At 45.7% G+C, this 18,646-nt stretch overlaps 3 protein-coding genes and 1 long non-coding RNA gene across 12 annotated transcripts in view; 3 read left to right on the top strand and 1 right to left on the bottom strand.

The window, feature by feature from the left end:
- The first annotated feature begins 4,301 nt into the window (after positions 1-4,301).
- LOC115618533 lies at positions 4,302-4,834 on the top strand. Its single transcript, XR_003994828.1, has 2 exons — positions 4,302-4,495; positions 4,565-4,834. It is a non-coding gene; the product is annotated as an uncharacterized LOC115618533 (long non-coding RNA).
- A 1,063-nt stretch (positions 4,835-5,897) lies between these two features.
- On the top strand, positions 5,898-16,318 carry POLB (DNA polymerase beta). Of its 3 annotated transcripts, none has more exons than XM_030510194.1 (15): positions 5,898-6,156; positions 6,232-6,289; positions 6,369-6,435; positions 6,942-7,016; positions 7,521-7,579; positions 8,209-8,258; positions 8,654-8,705; positions 9,290-9,344; positions 9,428-9,500; positions 9,939-10,009; positions 10,515-10,601; positions 11,032-11,096; positions 11,628-11,767; positions 12,371-12,481; positions 16,277-16,318. In XM_030510194.1, the coding sequence occupies exons 1-14, from the start codon at positions 6,096-6,098 to the stop codon at positions 12,463-12,465; spliced, it is 1,008 nt and encodes a 335-aa protein (XP_030366054.1). In that variant the 5' UTR covers positions 5,898-6,095; the 3' UTR covers positions 12,466-12,481; positions 16,277-16,318. The 3 variants fall into 3 exon arrangements, with proteins under 3 accessions (XP_030366054.1, XP_030366053.1, XP_030366052.1); XM_030510193.1 differs by lacking the exon at positions 16,277-16,318 and adding an exon at positions 13,956-14,100; XM_030510192.1 differs by lacking the exon at positions 16,277-16,318 and adding an exon at positions 12,703-13,815 and having other exon boundaries at positions 5,899-6,156.
- VDAC3 (voltage dependent anion channel 3) overlaps positions 14,416-18,646 on the top strand; it is a 9,653-nt gene continuing 5,422 nt past the window's right edge. Inside the window, exons 1-4 of one of the 7 annotated variants that reach the window (XM_030510197.1) lie at positions 14,416-14,490; positions 16,277-16,348; positions 16,800-16,849; positions 17,921-17,923. In XM_030510197.1, coding sequence (XP_030366057.1) covers positions 16,282-16,348; positions 16,800-16,849; positions 17,921-17,923 — 120 coding nt within the window. In that variant the 5' untranslated portion in view covers positions 14,416-14,490; positions 16,277-16,281. Of the gene's footprint in view, positions 15,558-16,259; positions 16,349-16,799; positions 16,850-17,920; positions 17,924-18,646 lie in introns of all 7 variants that reach the window. The other 6 variants (XM_030510195.1, XM_030510198.1, XM_030510199.1 and 3 more) reach the window with 6 other exon arrangements.
- Positions 16,956-18,646, bottom strand: part of IKBKB (inhibitor of nuclear factor kappa B kinase subunit beta) — a 19,123-nt gene continuing 17,432 nt past the window's right edge. Inside the window, exon 22 of the transcript XR_003994826.1 lies at positions 16,956-18,140. The gene's annotated coding sequence lies outside the window, so the exon portion shown is untranslated. The remainder of the gene's footprint in view (positions 18,141-18,646) is intronic.

The following is an 18,646-nucleotide window of genomic DNA, read 5'->3' as shown; positions in this document are numbered from 1 at the left end:
GAGCACAACCTCCATTTAGTTTAGAAAGGCATGTTTTAAGGTCAAAGCATCATACTGTGGTCACATAAATAAAACCTTTCTATCCTTGGATGCAATTGTGTCATTTTGGATCCATTTGTGGTATGGATAACTTGTATCTGGGAAGATGTTTTGAAAGAATTTGAGAGGCTCTTGCCAACCTGAATCATTCATGATAGCCACAGAGTTTATTGTAGCCTGGGATAGGTTTGAGGGTGGATGCAATCTGCCTGTTTCTGACTCCTGAAATCTGGCCCATGGCACGAGACCCTTTCACTCCAAATGAACTTGAGCAGTTCAAGTGCAGGAAAGGAGAAGGACAGTATTATCAGTCCCCCTGCACTGGCTGAAGTGCGAAGGGCAGAAATGCCATGTATCTTGGGTAAGGTCATCCAGGCAGCTTTCAGCAGATACGTCCCTTGAGCCCAAACATTTTTACTTCGAAGTCACAGGAGGTCAAGCTATAAAACATGCTCTTTTCCTCACCAGTAGTTCATTCCTTCCTTCAAGCACTATTCTGTGCATACACTAAAGACGATTTAACAGTAAAAGGCAGAAAAATGCAATAATGATGAGAAATGCAAGCTGAAAGTGGCGCTTACCAGCTTACTCTGTGTAAAAGCAAGCATAGCCACAAGTAAATGGGCTTAAAAATCTAGGCTAATAGAATTCAATGGGTTTAAGACAGATGGAAAATAAAGTATTCTTCTTGAGAAATAATAACAGCCTAGTAATGAACACTTCCTGCTCCCAGAGCCCTCTCACTTGACGTGCACTGCTGCTGCTTTACTTTGTTCTCCCTGCATCACAGAGATGGCACAGAGAAGTCAGGTAGCTTTCCTAAACAGAATCAATGAGAATCCAAACTTGGTACAACAACCTTTATTATATGACTCACAGCAGCAAAAAATGAGGTAGGAAACTATGGAACTTAAACGCATACACGTAGTTTAAGTCTAATTTGCTGGCTAATAGGTGAGACAGGACCTTCCCCAGTGGGAAAGGTTTGATTTGATCTGTTCTTTGGAAGGTCTGTGGAAACACTCAGCATTTCATTGCAAGTTCTCTTCTGTACGAGACTGCAGTGAATTAACTGATGACAAAACTAATAGAAGTTCCAAAATACTTCAGAAATACAGAAATGGGATGTTACTGCTTCATCAGGACCCGCCCCCCCAACCACCAAGTAACATTCTACCAAAGTAAGCTCATCGTTCTGTCATGTTATTACGAAGAAAGTACAAAGGGCAATGTCTAGGGTAAGTATGGGAATTTGTACTTTCTCCCTCTATGTTGTGTCCCACCTACCCCATAGAGAAAGAGTATTTTCACGCCATGTTTTGAACAGCTTTTATGGCTAGTTTTTCTTTGTTTCTAACAATTTCTTAGGCATGTATTTGGCTCACTTTTTTTACCTGTATTTTGCACTAATGCAACTTCATTTCTTGTATGAAAAGGTGCTCTTGATTTTCAACACATTTCATGTTCTTTCATCATGTTATTAGAGAAAGTTTGTTTCACTGAGTTACCGCAATAATTCAGCTCTTGACAACTGGTAATTTACATTTATGCTTAAGAAACTGAAACTTCTCATTGCAGTTCGAGGTAGAACCAGACGATGTGATCTGAAACAACCAGCACTAACCGAGATTTCTGGATAAATCAAAGTTAAGGCTTGTCCACCGAGTCCTCAAGTTTGACGTGCCAATGTGCAACCAGTTGGGTAAAAATGGGTTTGGACTGAAGCCATATTTAAATGCAGAAGAGACACTGTAGTTACTTGCTGGTTGTAGTCCCCATCACTTGTAAGTAAGTTTTAAGTGACCTTGGCTCTCGTTCTCAAGATGCAGCTGGGCACTGAATTTCTGTGGATTTTGAGTGTCTGAGCATTAGCCCTTTTTGGAACCATCACGAATTCTGACTGTATCTTGCATTAATGCATAATAAAGCCCATTATTGTACAGTATTTAAATATTGAGTGGCAAAGTATGAGCCACACAAGAAAATGGACACTCTGCTTTAAGCATTAGGTGAAAAATTCCCTCCAGTAATGACATCCTGGGCTCTGTATGCTGTATTCCTTGTTTGTTTTACAATAAATAAACCAACGCAGAACCTCTGGTGCCTGTTTTCACACAAGGAGACTGCTTTCTCTGCTCCTTTAATGACTTCCCAGGGGTGGCATCAGCCCTTACATTCTGATCTCCTAAAGCACACAGGATTCCCTCTGAAAGAATGATCTAGTTTGACTGGCTTTAGATTAACGGAAGGAAAGCTTCCTTATTGCAGTCCCATCAGCTTAAGACTTGCAAGAAATTCACTATTTAACTGGGAAACAAAATGAAAGAAAAACTCATATTCTTCAGTGAAAACATCAGTTTGTATTTCCACATTTAATCTGGGTACCAAATGGATGGATTTGACATACATCAAGGAAGAGCAAGACTGTCTATAGGCAGGGACTGCATCAAGAAACCAGTGCAAGTACAGGTTATTTATTTGGTCTGGGCTGAATTGTCTTTGTTTCCTTTCTGTTGGCCTTGAAAATAAAAAGGAGGAAATAGGAGTAGATTTTAGCAGAGAGGAATGATGTGTAAAAGAAATGAGGTGCGAACCATGGGCCAGATCACATGTAAACACACCAACACTAACGTGAGCTGTGAGTGATGAGGGTTTCTGTAACTTAAACCAGTTTTGCTGAGCTGCCTAACTGTGTAAATAAAAGATATTCATGGATGTAAGCTGTATCCTGGAATATCCATCCTCATGTAAGCAGGGGGAGCTGTCTAACACTACCCAGGATCCAATAAAATGCCTCAAGCCTCTGACATATGAAGATCTTGTTACAGATTTTATGGAGTCCTCCCTTTGGTAGCTTATAGAGATCTCTTCGCTGATGGATTTTATGGACGCTTCCCCTGCTTACCCACTACAGCTAATTTATCCTTGCTGCAAGGCAGCACAGAATCAATGTCTTCATTACACTGACAGGAGGTTGTGCACTGGGAGGTGATGGGGCACGGCTCAAGTTCCCTTCATCACAAAACTAGACATGTCAGGAAAGGTAAATCAACTCACATTCACTGAGTACCAGTTCATAGACCTATCATCCAAACCACGTATTCCAGGCGCTACAGGAAATTATTTGAGGCACAGGGATGCAAATCACAGCTATTAAAGGGGGTTTGTCCTGTCGAACTCCAAAGAGAAGGGTGGCTTTTGACAGGACACTCAGATTCAGAAGCATAATATCCAGATTCACACGGTGCCTGCCTGCCTGGGAGATGAAACTACTTTTCACAGCTTGAATGTTCAATGCAGTCAGAAACTGCCATGAAACTATGTGAACCTTGAAAAATAAGAGCTTGAGCTTTAGGTGTCTCCTATCAGGTGGTGAATGATAGAGGCCATTGCTGTCAGCTAGAAGGTTTTGTGACAAGACAGAGAAAAGACTTGCGAGCTTATGAGTCAAAAGAGCAAAAAATACTAGTTCTGTGTCTGCTCATTTCCCCAGTGTCTTCACGTTGTTTTCCCAGGTGGCTTCCCTGAGATTAATTGTGTCTTTCTCCTTCCAGGGGCTCCTTAATTCTCATCAGCTTTTCACAATTTACAGCAAATGACAGGAAATGCTCTGCTGAGGCCTAGTGAAATGACTCGGTGAGTGAGGAGGCTGTTTCTGACATTACTGATAGCAGATGTTTTAGAAGATAGATGGTGGAATTCAGAGTGTGGGTAATTGAAGAGAGCTTTGGAAGAGGGTTTTTCCTCTTTACCTACGATGTGAACAAGGTAAAAATGACTGGAAGGGCTTAATCATGTGTGTGGATATGAAATTGCCTGCAGGTTAAAACTTGTGAGCTCCTGAGTGATCAGCTCATCCTAAGTGCTACCCTGGGCCCACCTTGGGAAGTCTGCCACTGCTGATAGAATCCTAGCATGGTTTGTATTGGAAGGGACATTAAAGCTCATCCAGCTCTAACCCACTGCCACGGGCAGGGACACCTTCCACTAGGGCAGGTTGCTCCAAGCCCCTGTGTCCACCCTGGCCCTGAACACTGCCAGGGATGGGGCAGCCACAGCTCCTCTGGGCACCCTGTGCCAGCGCCTCAGCACCCTCACAGGGAAGAACTTCTGCCTAAGAGCTCATCTCAATCTCCCTCCACGTCCCTCTTGTGCTGTTGCCCCAGAGCTGGATCAGGACTGCAGGGGGGGGTCTCCCCAGAGCGCAGCCGAGGGGCAGGATCCCCTCCCTGCCCTAGTGGGGATGCAGCCCAGGACACGGTCATCCCAGCCGGGCACTGGGAGCCAGCTCCGCTCCCTGCCTGGCACTATCAGTGGTTTCAGGGCTCCCTCTCCTGGCTCTTCCACTCATCGCCGTCCAAGGTTCCGACTTTGCTGCTCTGCAGCTTTTTTGCTTGGTTGTTTTTTTCCTCAATGCACCCCTGTCCCGCAGCTCATCCTGCTCCCATCTCTCCCGGTTTGTTTGGGTTTGTCTGGGGTCTTTTTTTAACATACTGAAATATAATCCTGGATTTCTGTTTTCCAGGTGACTGTTGCAGACGTCCCATGATGCTCAATAGATACCCCCCTGCCGGTGGGGACCGGGGCCGTGGTGCCCTGGGGAGGGGGAACGTCGTGGAGCACAGCCTGAGCAAGAGCCGTGGCACCATCCTCTGCAGCCTGCGGGGCAGGGGCTGGGGGTGCTGCCCCCTCGTCTCTGTCTAGCAGAGCCCCCCCTCTTTTCTTAGGGGTGCCTGTCCCTGTGTAAATGACAATTATTAAAGTGATGAACTGCTCCTTGGGACAGTTTTTCTCATTTTTTGGTGGTTTTATTTCTTTGGAGGGGTGGAACAAAAGGGGGATATGGGGAATCTGGGGGCACATGATGTCATTTGGGGCACCTCAGTGCCACTGGGAGGGGGGCGATGATTCGGCAGAGGAGCGGGTGAGTAGAGGATGGGGGGTTCCTCTAAAGAAAGGGGGGTAACAGCTTGATTTGGGGCTGATTCCCCCAAAAAACCTTTCTATGACGGGCTGAGCTTGTGGAACCGGAGCCTCTGCGGTGGCCCCAAAATGCTCCAAACCCCCTGATTCTGGGTCCGCAAGAGTTGGGGCGAGGCGGGGGGAACACCCACATAAAACCCAGTACTGCAGATGGGGGGGAGCGCTGTGTGGCGTCGGGCGCTGCTCGCTGCTGCCATCCTGTGTCCAAAGTGCGGTACTGCAGCCCGGGCTCCACGCACGCCTCATTGGATCTGCTGGGCGCGGACGAGGCAGGCGGCAAAGGGGTGCCCGGCGGCGGCGGCGCCTCAATGCGCAGCGCCGACCTGCAGTACCGCATTTTATCCGCGAGGCGGCAGCACTGAGGACGGTAACAGCATGGCAGCGAGGAAGCCGAGTCCACATTGGGAGCCGCGCTCCGGGACAGCAGAGGCAGGACGCGGATGGAGGTTTAGGTGGCAAAGCGAGGGGGGATTGCCATGTTGGTGGTACCGTTCCGGAGCTCAACATATGTAGGTGATGCCCAGGACCAGCGTTTTGTCCTGGCATCTCGGGCTTAGGAGCTGGACGTTTGCACTGTGGGCTCGGGGCGGCCTGAAAGCCCTTCCTGGAGAGGCGTTGTGCGGATGGAGCGAGGTGGCTCCACAAGCACGGGTCGCTGTGCGGGCAGGAAGCTGGACAGAGGTGGAGAAGGAAGAAATTGTGATGGCTACAGGGCAGAGAGGCAGGACCTAAAGACTAGAACAGCGAGCTGGCACAGGGGAGGAGAAGGGGTCCTGCTCGCTCGCTCCCAGCCCAACACTGATGCTCTGGCCAGTGTGTGCTGGACCACCAGAGACAACGGGGCCGCTGTGCGCAGCAGCACCCACCGGTAACCGCGTTCGGTGTCCCCCATAGAGGTGCTGGGGACGGACGCCCCGCCCCGCACGAGAGCTGTTCCGCACCGTCTGCGGTCCCCACTCACGCATGCGTGCCCATCCCGGTCGCACTCTGTGACGCCGCCTCCGGAACTCCTCCCTGCGAGGGGTTCCGCCGTCACCCCGTTGCCGGTATCGAGGCCGCCGCAGCTGCCGGCCATGAGCAAGCGGAAGGCGCCGCAGGAGAGCCCCAACGAGGGCATCACCGACTTCCTCACGGGTAGGGGAGCGCGGTGGGCGGGCGGGGGGTGGTGGTGCCGCGGACCGGCCGCTCTCACCGCCGTTCTTCCCGCAGAGCTGGCCAATTACGAGCGCAACGTGAACCGGGCCATCCATAAGTACAACGCGTACAGGTACCGCCGCCTTCCTCCCCCGTCCCGGCGCTCAGCCCGCCCAGGGCGGCGCTCGGGGCTGACCGGCACTGTTCCGCAGGAAGGCAGCCTCGGTCATCTCTCGCTATCCCGGCAAGATACAGAGCGGGGCCGAAGCCAAGAAGCTGGTACGTGCCCGGGTGGGGGCAGCTGAGGCGGGGGCACGGTGCTGGGGGCTCCCGGGAAGGGACCCCGCATGTGCCAGCGGCTCTTTCCCGGTGGCTGAGTCAGGGCTTGGGGAGGGGGATGCGATGCAGCTGCTGTGGGGGGCTCACAGCTGGAATGGGGGGTTTGCTGCCTGTAAAAGGGCTCTATTGTGACCGGTTTCCCCTTTGTTGCTGCTTTGCTAAACTGGGGGTACTGGAGCTGTCGTAACCAAAGCCTTGTGCAAAACTAGGGCTTTGGGAGAGCTTTTAATATAGCCCTTGAATCACAGCACTTACACCGCTCGTGTTGTACCCTGGAAGTTTTGTGTTCCCTTGCGTTCCCTATTTGATCATGGTCTTGGTGGCCTCAGAGTTCTTTCAGGACTAAATTCTGGGGAGTTTTCCTTTCTTTTCCAGGTATAATGGCTTTAAAGTGATCTCGAAGTTAACCTGTTTGTCATCCCTGTCTCTCCTTACTCAATATTTAGGATGGAGTAGGTGCTAAAATAGCTGAGAAGATAGATGAGTTCTTATCCACGGGAAAACTGCGCAAACTGGAAAAGGTGGGGTTCCTTCCCTTGTGCTATCTTTCTCAATAGTTGCTTTTCTTTGTAACTTGCCAAGCAGCCTGCGTGCTTTGGGCTATTTCTGTTGTCACTGGAGACACTGATGTCAAACCTAAGAATAGTGGACATGGAGTCTATGGTGAGTAGGAAGCAGGGAACAAGCAGCTCATCCAAAGCCTCAAAACTGTCTATGAAAATAGTGTCTCTTACATAGTCAGTATTTGAATGTCCTCTGTGACAAGTGGAACTGGGACTCCAGGAGGCTTTGGAGTTTTGGGGTTTGGCCGTGCTGCTCACCTTGGCATGGGTAGTTAGGCAGTTTTCAGGCTTGGCACATACAGCATTATTGTGCTACACAGGACTACCCTTGGTGCTGCTTTGCACTGATTTATAGTGAGCCTCCAAAGCAGACTCTGTCTAAGCTGTTTTATCTTCTCAAGATTTCTTTGCTTATTGCAAATGGAGTAAAGAAGGGTTTGGTTTGTTGGTTTGTTTCTGCAGATTCGACAAGATGATACAAGTGCATCTATCAGTCTCCTGACACGAGTTACTGGCATTGGGTAAAGCTGTTGTTTGTTTTCCTTCTCCTGTTTGTTTAGTGGAGCTATGAACAGAATTTGGGTGCACTGCTTTGCTCTACTGCAGTTGCAAAGTGGAGCCTTGAGTTTTTTGAAGTGCTGTTTTGAAATCTAAAGACACCTTTGTGCTGCTTTTGCCTTAAATGGGTTCAGAGACTGTGGTTAAAGTAGTTCTTATCGTGCATTCAGTATCAGTGTCTAAAGCGATATTGCCTATTTGGTGAGATTTGTTTACATTTTATATTATTATTATACATTATATTTATTATACATCATTTATAATTTGTATTATATGTATATGTATAAAATGTATTATACATATTATACATTATTATACATTATATTTATTATACATCAATACACATTATTATTATATTTATTATACATTGCTATGTAGTTATACCAATGCTAAAAAATGTGCAGGCCAAGGCCTGGATAAGCCACCTCAGCTGATCAAAAGTACAAACTGCAAATGTGGATGCTGAAAGGAGGGTAAGCATCAGAAGCTGCTTCAGTCGTGGCCTTGAAGAAGCCAGGCAGTTACAGTGAACTCTTATGTCCTTTTAAGATCCTTGGTGTTCGTGACAGCAAATTGTCCTGTCTCTTTGCAGTCCTGCTGCTGCCAGGAAGTTTGTTGAGGAAGGAATTAAGACTTTAGAAGGTAAGTGTAACTTTGGTCCTCAGTTCACACTCCAGTGATGGTTTTTGCCTCGACAAACTGCCTCTTCCACAGTGGTACTGTGATACCAGACATGCCCTAGTTATGCAAGATGCTAAAGTTAGTGCACAGGCTACAGGCAGTACATAGATATCAGATCATATGGAAAATAACAAGGATTTTGGCTTTGAGGGGGATGGTTTATTGAAGTCTATTGGGAAGTGCTCTGTGCCTTTGTGCTCATTCTGTCAGTTGTGAGTAGTCAGTTCAAAATCACTTTGTGTTTGAGGTTGCTGTCTTCTTGTTATGTGTTCTTTGTGTGCGTCATCTTTGCATTGGTGGAAACTCACTCCAAGAGTTTTAGTCCTCAAGTAACTCTTTTTTCTTAACTCTTCTAGATCTAAGGAAAAATGAGCACAAGCTGACCCATCACCAGCGAATTGGGCTGAAGTAAGCTTTCTTGGGTGCAAGTGCTTGGCTTTTCTAATGACTCTTTCAGATGCTCCCATGTAATGTGAGGTTACACAGGCCAAACAGGTTCTGTTCTGTCTGTGTGCTCTACGTGCTTTTCAGCAGTGATTCAGAGCTTTTGTTTCCTCAAGGCTGTATTTGACTTGTGAGCTCCCCTTTAGCTCTTCCCGACATAGATTAGCTCTGACCATGGGTGAGGGACCTCACTGCTTGCTGGAGGACTGAGGTTTTTCAGGAACCTGTTGTACTTTCGGAGGGCTGTGTAAATATAAACCAGTTGGTTATACAGTAATGTTACTCCCACCTCTTAGCAGCTCTTCATATACAGTGGAAATAATGTGCAGCTAAACCCATCTTCTAAGCATTGTCAAACTTGCAGTTGTGAATTTTAACTGTTGCTTGGCAAAATACTTTCTAAGATATTTGGTCAGAATGGGGAGCTTTTTGTGATGGGGCAGTGATGTAAGTTGTATTCTTTCCTCTGATCCACATTTAGTTGACTAAAATTTGAAGATGCTGCTCTTGCCACTCTTTTATATTTATATGTATATTTATACGTGCAGATATTTTGAAGATTTTGAGAAAAGAATCCCAAGAGAAGAAATGTTGCAAATGCAGGTAAGAAGGTCTTTATCGAGGATGTGAGGTGCTGATGGCCAATGAATGATGCCTCTAAACATACATCTTTCATTTTTATATAGGAAATTGTGCTGAAAGAGGTAAAGAAGCTGGACCCAAACTATATTGCTACAGTCTGTGGCAGTTTTAGACGAGGTTGGTACTCTGTGGTCTTATGTTTCCTTTGGGCTAATAAGCAAGACTCACTACTATATATGCTGTTGTAGAGGGAAAGTCTGTGCTGGAACCTGGCTTCAGTATTGACTTGACTGGTTAGTTCAGTGATGAAACACCCACATGAATCATTGCTTCTCCACCCTGCATCCATATTGTAACACATGAATTGTTCCTTTGCTTTTTTGTTAGCATTTGTGCTTCGTTGCTATAGAGCACAGCAAGAAATTCTTGGGTATTCTCCGAGATAGGAGTGGATATAAACTTTTTGATGGAAGAATAAGGGGTTTTTTTTCTTTCCAAATATCTTAAATAGTGACTATTTTCTACCAGAAAAACATGTTTAGAGGTTAGACGGATGTTCACCAGTGTTAGTACACTTTGTCATACATTGAGGGATGTTTCTTCTTACTTGCCCAGGCGCAGAGTCAAGCGGCGATATGGATGTTCTCCTGACCCACCCGAGTTTCACATCTGAATCACCCAAACAGGTATGTTTCCTCTGCTACTGTGGGTCAGTACTGTGCATTACTCCCACAAGAGTATGTTTAAATCCAGAAGATGGGTAATCTCAGACTTGTATTGCAGCTTTTTGCAGCTTTTTATTACTCTTCTCTTGGATTACCATGTTTATTTTGAGGAGTTATAATCATTTCTCAGGTCTGTGTTTTATGTTGTGGTGTTTTTGCAGAACTATTCAATATGTTTACTCTTAGCCTTCTGTCTCTCCTCTTTGCTTCACAAAAATTCCCCTCTCCTTTGAATTCCTGGGCTTTTACAATGTAGAACAGTAACATCTAGCTGGATAAATTAGGGATTCAAGTATCTCTTTATGTAGCTGTAATCTTTTGGATAGAAACAAATATCCTGCTGCCCTTGCAGTCTTTTGGGACTAACTCTGGAGAAGTCTTGGTGACAGTTCATATTTCTTGTGTTGCTTCTAGAGATTCATTCCTTAAAAGTTGATTTCTTCTTCTGTGTTGTCTGTGTTCCTAGTCAAAACTTCTGCATCAAGTTGTAGAACAGCTGGAGAAAGTCCACTTTGTCACGGATGTGCTGTCTAAAGGAGACACAAAATTCATGGTAAGGCTTTTTGGGTGGTGAGAGATGGAATGAAAGTGGCAGAGGATTTCTCAAGGAAAACTTGTTTTTATTTCTATTAGCTTGAGTGTCATCTGCCTTTTTCTTAACCCGCTGATGTTTGTGCATACCGAAGAGCCTGATAATAATTAGGGCAGAAGAATGGGAAATGAGAAGTTATCCTTCCTGCTGTAATAAATAGGAAGCAATTAGACACTCCATTGAACTACAGTCTCTTAGCAGAGTAAAATAGTGCTTCAGGTTACTGTGACATCCAGCTCTTACAGTAAAATACTTCATCAATTCAGCGGGAATTTAACTTTACTCTCCAGGATGACTGAGGGTTGTTGGGAGGTTGGTAAGGGGTAGGAAGGTGAAGATCGATCTCAAATCTGTTTAATTTGAATTTCTTGCTTTCCTTGCTTTCTCACAGGGTGTCTGTCAGCTGCCGAATAAAGAAGATGGAACAGCCTATCCACACAGGAGGATTGATATCCGGTAACGCACCACAAAAACCCCAGGGCAGCCCCCTGACTTTAGCTGTCTGTACATAGTAGGCATTTGCACTAAGTTCTGCATTCAGATATCTACTTCCATGTTCAGAACAAGGCATTTACTAGGTTTCTAATTCCTATGTAGTATGGAAGCCGCTGCACAACTGCCAGTATCTACAACAGGTTATTAGCAAGAATGCTTTATTTTACATCATGACTTTGTGTCCAATTCCAGAATTGTGACCTACTTTATCATACTGCTTTGACATTAATTCTTGACAGGAGTGCAAGCACCATAACCATGTAGTAGCTGAACACCAGTAACTTCTGAGTCAGGGTAGATGAGCTGAACCTTTCTTTGAGATGCTTTTAATTTCATTCTTGCATCTGGCAAACGTACAGAGTTGCAGAATATGTGCACATAAATAGGAAGTAACCCCAGAGCAGCATCTGAATGGCTGAATTCCAAATGGCTTGTAACTGTTATGTTATACATTTGTTCTAAATCTGTACTTTTCTTCCACTTTTATTCTAGGCTTATCCCCAAAGATCAGTATTACTGTGGTGTACTGTACTTCACAGGAAGTGATATATTCAATAAGAACATGAGAACTCATGCTCTGGAAATGGGCTTCACCATCAATGAGTACACAATCCGTCGCTTGGGTGTCACTGGTCAGTCTTTGCACAGAGTATTCTTTCTAGTTACGTGCTTTGTGTGCTCTTAAATTGGTTTCTTGGTGTATGGGAAATACTTCTGATAGCTACTGTAGTTCGTGCAATTTTTCACTGTGTCCTTTCTGGTATTAAACATCATTACAGCAGGAAGAGGCAGCTTACTTATGTATAGGCAGTGCAGTGGCCAAAGTTACCTTTTTGGGCCACCTAATCTACTTAAAGTCTTACTGACCTAAAGATTGTTTATTCAGTGTCATGCACAGCACATATGTGGTTTCCCAGTCTTTTAACAGGACGTGATGTGTCCTTCAGTTGTTTTGTTTTGGAGAGGGGCTGACTATAAACAGACACACATAAGTATTGGTATACTTAACTGCATAACCACATGGCCCCAGAGTTAATTCATTACCTTCCTTCCTTTGACACTAAAGAGAATCAGTAGCTAAACACTCTATGAAAAGGTCTGTGGGGGGTGTTTTGTTTGGGGTTTTTAAGTCTGTTTTACTTACAGCAGTTTTGTCTTCATCTTGCAATGCATTTAGCATTTCAGGATTGTACAGACCTTCCACCTTTCAAACTGCATCTCTTGTTTGCTTGCAGGAGTTGCTGGGGAGGCCCTACCAGTCGAATGTGAAGAAGACATCTTCGACTATATCCAGTGGAAGTACCGAGAGCCAAAGGATCGGAGTGAATAACTAACTGCTTGTCTAGGTTTGTAATGCAGAGAGAGGTTTTCCTAACAAAATTGTCTAATGTAGGCTTACTGTTTAATCTAGCAGCAACAATCCTGCTTCTGAAGACAGACTGCACCTCTCCTGTTGGTTAAACAGCCTTCTGGTTAAGAGATGGAAATTCTGAACTGCCTGCTCAGAACTGGGTATTGGTCTGCTAGATCTTCCTTCCAGTCTAACTTTCGGTATCTTGTTTGGTAGACACCAGAATAAGAATCCTGAAGTACTCCTAAAGAATACCATTTCCAACTACTGTCTGTATCTCCTTATCTCTGCATTAAGCGTCCTGGTGTGATGCTGAAGCTCATGTTAAGCTGTTTCCATGTCCGTCCTTCGAAAACCTTTCAGTATGGCCATATGCTGATGTGACCATTCTCCTGTCGCGTGTGACCCATGTTCCTTGTTCCTATGTTGTAGTACTATTGGTTGCAGTGATCTGTGTTTTGTTTGCCATTACCCAGAAGAGTGGTCTGATTAATTGAGGTATTTCTACCACTCGCATAGAGTCAATTTGCCCTTTTTTTTACGCAAACCAGTCAGCTCTGATTTTCATAGCCCCTCTTAAAGCACTGTGAAAGGTAATGACTATTTTGGATGTGAGAGGAGCACCCATCAAGATTGCATTACTAGTTGTATTTGGGACTGGGATTCTGTTGGTTAACTTAATAGTAAAGTAAAAAACTTATTTTTACTTAAGTTTTAAGTAGCAAACTACTACTTTGATGTATTATAGAGCATCAACATGGAATGTATTGCTGCTATTGTGTTTGAATACCTTGTAAGATTATAAGGCTAATGTATTACAGAATTGCAAGCCTGAAAAGGCAAGACTTTTCTACATAGCCAAACTGAGTATTGCTGATGGTATGTAATACTTCTTCATTCTTTAATGATTAGGTCTGCTACCTGCCTTTATAGGGGGGCAGAGAGGAGTTTGCATCTGTATTGTCAGACTATATAACCTGACTTGAATCATGAAACAAAGACAATTTAATACCTCTTCCTAATTTTATCTGACTTAAGCCTACAGAACAACTACATTTTTACTTGTTCTTGTATAATTGGTGTTGCTCAGTCTTAGTAATGGAGATTATATACTGATAGTCTTGCTTATCCCTTTATTTTCTTCTGGTTTTCCTATGGGGAGTTCAATTATTTGCTGGGAAAATGCATGTAGTGGTGTGTAAGATGATTGGCAGTTAACTCGGTATCATGTGAAGTCTTCCGATGCCTCATGGTGAAAATAGATGTAGCTGATGTATTCAGTGTTTTCTTCAGTAATCGGTGGGAATAAACAAAATGAGAATTCCATCACGAATGTGTCATCCTCTTCCTCCTTTTTAGCTGTAATTTCAGGAGCATCGGGAAGCAGTAGCACAAGCTCACCACGTTTACAGAGGTTTCCTAGGCAGCACACAGCACTCCATTGATGTGTTCTCTATCATCTTCAACAGGTAGCACAGAAGACTGCTTGATCTCAGGACTTGAGGCAGAATTTGCTGGCCCCTCCAGAACACTGAATCCCTCCTGAATCCCAGAGTGTTTGCTTCTTTATTTTCTTGAACTATATTAACGTATAAAGCGTCCTTTTGCTCCCTCTCTCCGTCAGGTACCCCTTTGTGCTGCTCTGTGTTACTCTCCCTCCTCCTCCCGCAGACCTGCACTGCAAAGCCCTCTGCCCGTCACGGGAGGCAGTAGCCGCAACCCTTGTGCTCTGTGCGGGTGGGCACGTACTGTGGCTTGTCCGTGTGTGACCGTACGCGGCTGCAACACCAGAACCTGGGCTCTGTCGGTGCTACCGGCTGCACCGCAGTGCCTCACCCCAGGGCAGGGCGCGCCCATCGCCCTGGCTTCAAGGCTGGGGACGGGGCGGCCCGGGGCGGTGGGAAGGGCGGTTCCGCCCTGCCGGGAGGGGCCAGGCTGCGGGTGCGCATGCGCGGCGCAGGCGGGCTCGGGGGCGCTGGGACCTGTGCTGGAGGCAGCGCGGCAGTAGGTAGCGGCGGGGCCCGCGGGGCTGGACCCTCCGGCGCTGCCCGGCCCCGGCCTCGGCCTCGGCCTCCTCCTCCTCGAGTCACCTTTGCCGCGGCGGGGCCGGGCCAGAGCCCCGGAGGGAAGGGAAGGGGGAGGCGGGGTCCTCCGGCGGCGCTGGCGCGTCCTCGGGTGTGGCGGCGCGGGGCCGGCGGGCGGGCCGGGGCCTTGCGCGGAGCGCACCGGGTGCTCGCCCCGCGGAACGCGAGTTCCTGGGGTCGGCGGTGGGGGGGGGCCCGGCGGGCTGCGCTCCGTTACCCGTTGCGTAACGCGCGCCGGTAGCGGCCGGGGCGGAGGCCGCGCCGCTCGGGAGCGCGCCCGCGGCTCCGGCGTGCCGTGCGGGGCCGCGCTGCGGCGGCAGGGCAGTAACGGTGCAGCGGCGGCTCGGCTCGGTGCTGCGCTTTGGGGTCGGTTTGGGGTCTTTCCCGTTACTCCATAAGCCGCTGTTGGGGGTCTCCTGTTTGCTGCTTCACCGCAGTGCCCCGTTCGGTGTCACCTCTGAGCAGCTCGGCTCGTTGTGCACCGCATCCGGAGATGGCAGCGTTAAGCATCAGTTGCCCCCAACCTTTTATTCCTTGATGTGATTTCTCCTGTGGTGGTTGTACTCATTTTATTGCTGTGGGAGGGAGAATCAAAGCACAAGGTTAAGGAGCCTTTGTTTAAAACCGATGAGTATGGCACCTTAGTTCTACATCGCTGCCAAAACTGCTTCTTTTCCCACGTCATGTTGTGTTTTATCTCCACTGTTATTGCATCTGATTGATGGAGACCAATTCAAATCTAGCGTTAATAGTTGTGGAACTGTGAGCTCAGTTCCTCTAAGTTCTGGCTTGCAGGTAGAGCTGTTGGTATCACTGTTCCAGTTAGTCTTTCCAGTAACAAATGGGGGATCAGGGATTTCTGGTGTCAGGTATTGCAGAGAAGAATATCAACAAATGCATCAGCTGTAAGAAGAGAGTTGCCCTTAAAATCAATCAGTCAAAAGCATCATCTTTGGCTGCTTTTTTCCCTATTTTTTTCTGGACCAGGTGTGCTTTTACATTTATACAAACTTATTCCAGAAGGAGAAGGCTAATTTTCCACTGGGGAAGAGTTTTCCTACTTAACGTGGATTTTCTAATGCAAAATACCTAAATTGTGGTAACGAACATTAAATATGTCAGATAAGCTGTAATACCACATGCCCATCCTTTCGAGTTTTGTCCTCCGAAGTAGTTGTAAGAGTTATGTGTATTAGAAAATGTAGGGTTTGCTGCTGTGTAAACACGTTGCATAAATACTCACTGGTGGCTACTAGACAACGTATGGAGATGTCTCTTTATGTGTTACACATCTCTGAAAGAGCTTTCGAAGAAGTCACAAGTGCTCGGGGAAGTCTTTCCCTTTGTGATTGTTCAGTGCTGACATGGCTTCAGCCCTTGGGTTCCCTTTCAGAAAGGGACCTGTCACAAAAGCAATGTTTGCTCATCATCAGAACAGGGGTAAGGCTCCCGTGAGCAATTTTTGCAATGTAAGAATGTGTAGTTGGGTGTAATACTGCTCCTGGGGTTTAGTGATTCCAAATAATGGATTTGCTTTCATAACTTCTTTGAACTGAAGTTTGTTTCTGATGCAGGGATGACTTTCATGAACATTCTCCAAAGGTCACATAGCGGGTACTAGTCAAAGACGTTTCTAAATGCTTTGGGTATAGTTTAGATTTTATGCTGTTAAACCTAAGATTCTTACAGCTTCCAATGTGTTTCAGATCCAATGGCTGTCCCACCAGCATACAGTGACTTGGGAAAGTCTGCCAGGGATGTATTCAACAAGGGGTATGGTAAGTAACATGGCTGTGGTGGGAATTCTCTTCCTTCCTTGCTAGAAGGAAGCATCTAGCCCCTTCTGATTTGAGCTTTAGAGGTGTTATCATGACAGTGCTGCAGTAGGCAGAGAATGAGAGGGGAAGGTTACAAGTTTGACCTGAAGATGTACTCCAGAACAGTCTCTGAAGAGTGCTGTGGACTTTAACCTTCCACTTTTTGTACTCGGAGACATTAAATCAGTTCAACTCACGTAGGTCACCACAGGAGACCGTATATGCCACCAAACAGGTTTGAGGTAGAGTGATCTGTATGTTAATCAGAGCAGACTATTGTCTTAGTGACAGTGGAAATAATTGCACAATATTTGCATTCCTGTTCAAAGAACTTAAATGGAGAAATTCGGATGTTAGTCCCTTTTCTGGAAGCAATATGTTGACATTTTTGTCTGTACTCTTCTCTTTTCAGGATTTGGAATGGTCAAGTTAGAGTTCAAGACCAAGTCTTCCAGTGGGGTGGTAAGTACTGGAGGCTTCCAACATCACCAGCGTTGCAACGGAAGGACAAATGCCTGAACGGGTTGGTGGTAGTAACTTGCTACCAGGTGTGGCTTCTCTCTTTCAGTTCTCATTTTAAAACCTGTACTGGTGTGGAACTGATGGAGTGGTCCTTCTTTTCCTGCAGCGTGCATTTTGTTGCGAGCAGGTTGCTTTCTTCCCCGTTCCCATTGCCACGTCCCAAACATAACTGTTTCTTCACCCTCAATAGCTCTCATTTCTGCTTCTGAATGCAGTTGAGTTTCTCTGCAGATGTTGGTTTTATAAGATTTGGAGTCCAGACTGACCTTTTATCCGAAAGGCAAAGAGACAAATAAGAGCCATGGTTTAACTTAATTTTCACTCATCTCCACTGTGCTTACAATATGAGACTTCATGAAAACTAAACAGTTCTTCTGCTGTACCCTTTATGTAGAATTTGAGAGCATTTTATAGATATTAATTAAGATTTAGCACTTAAGGTAACTAGAAAATACTATGAACGCCACTTCAATGATGGAGAAGTGGAGCTTCCTCCTGATTTCACAAGAGGGCTGGCAAAACCAAGAATGGATTTCTTAATTTTGGTCTTCATATACTGTTTACTACGTAAGGTTATTCTTGCACTGAGTCTCAGGTCTGTGTGTGCTACCACTTGATGCTGTTGTGGCTGATAAGCTGTGCTGCTTTTCAGCTTACTTCATAACCTTATTTGCCTTAGCTCCCTCCTTCTCTTGCATTCTTATCATGCAAATGGTGCAAGTCATTCCTTTTGTATTACTGTATTCTGTCTCAATTGAGCTTTTGATGGATTGCTTGCACCAGGAACATGTAGGCACGAGGAACTATGTAGTCTTTATACTGTGACTGCTACCAGTTATTGACATGTCACGATATGCATAGTTTTCCTGGCTGGAAGTTTTTATTCTCAAATAATATGCTAATGGTTAATTATCCTGTCTTCTGAATGTGACAGAACATCAACAACTGTATTAAGTTCTAAAATGGGCTTTTTCTTTTCCATGCAACCTTTCCTGTTGGATGTTTATCCAGCTGGTAAGAATAGTGACTGTTTTGGCATGTTGGTTCTTTATTGCTTTGTCTAGCAAGGTTTTCTGTGGTGCGTGGTGGTGTTCATAAACTGTTCCATTGTTTTTAGTCATGTTATCATCGTGTCATTAAGTTTGACTGTGTCGATAACTCTTAATCTGCTGTATGATCCACATACATAAAGTGATTTGCAGTCTTTGTCCAATAGTCCATGATAAGAACACTGTAAAAAACAGGAGGAGGGAAAAGAAGGTAGAGAGGAGTACTGATACTATTGCTGTTGCTTCAGGTTTTGTGCTTGTTAGTGTTTCTAGTGGGCATTCTGCAACAAAATGGGGTTTGGGGGATGGAGGTGAGGTTAGGAACAAGACATGAGATCTCATTTCTATTTGGGTACTAATAGTGCCTCTGATTGTTATGATACTGAAATATTTTGGGTGTTTCTCCTGTGGACTTGGAAGAAAACAGAGGTAGTGTCTATTGATTATAATTGTTTCATAGATTGCAAGTGGTTTGGCCTAGTAAGTGCATGGTGTTCCTGAGGATGCCAGCCAGCATATCCTAGAAGGTTATAGACTGCTGGCAGCAGATGATGACTGTGTGCCTTCTGCTTCCAGAAGCAGATCCAGTTCTGACACTTGGCCAACAGCATAGAACAGCATGTTACGAAATACATATTACACGAAATTCAAAGTCATTGGTTCAATTGCACTAGTCAGTGAAGGACCA

This window comes from Strigops habroptila, chromosome 21 (assembly GCF_004027225.2).
Source record: "Strigops habroptila isolate Jane chromosome 21, bStrHab1.2.pri, whole genome shotgun sequence".
Taxonomy (NCBI): Eukaryota; Metazoa; Chordata; class Aves; order Psittaciformes; family Psittacidae; genus Strigops; species Strigops habroptila.
The sequence above is the reverse complement of the archived record's forward strand: the minus strand, read 5'-3'. Positions and strand labels throughout refer to the sequence as shown.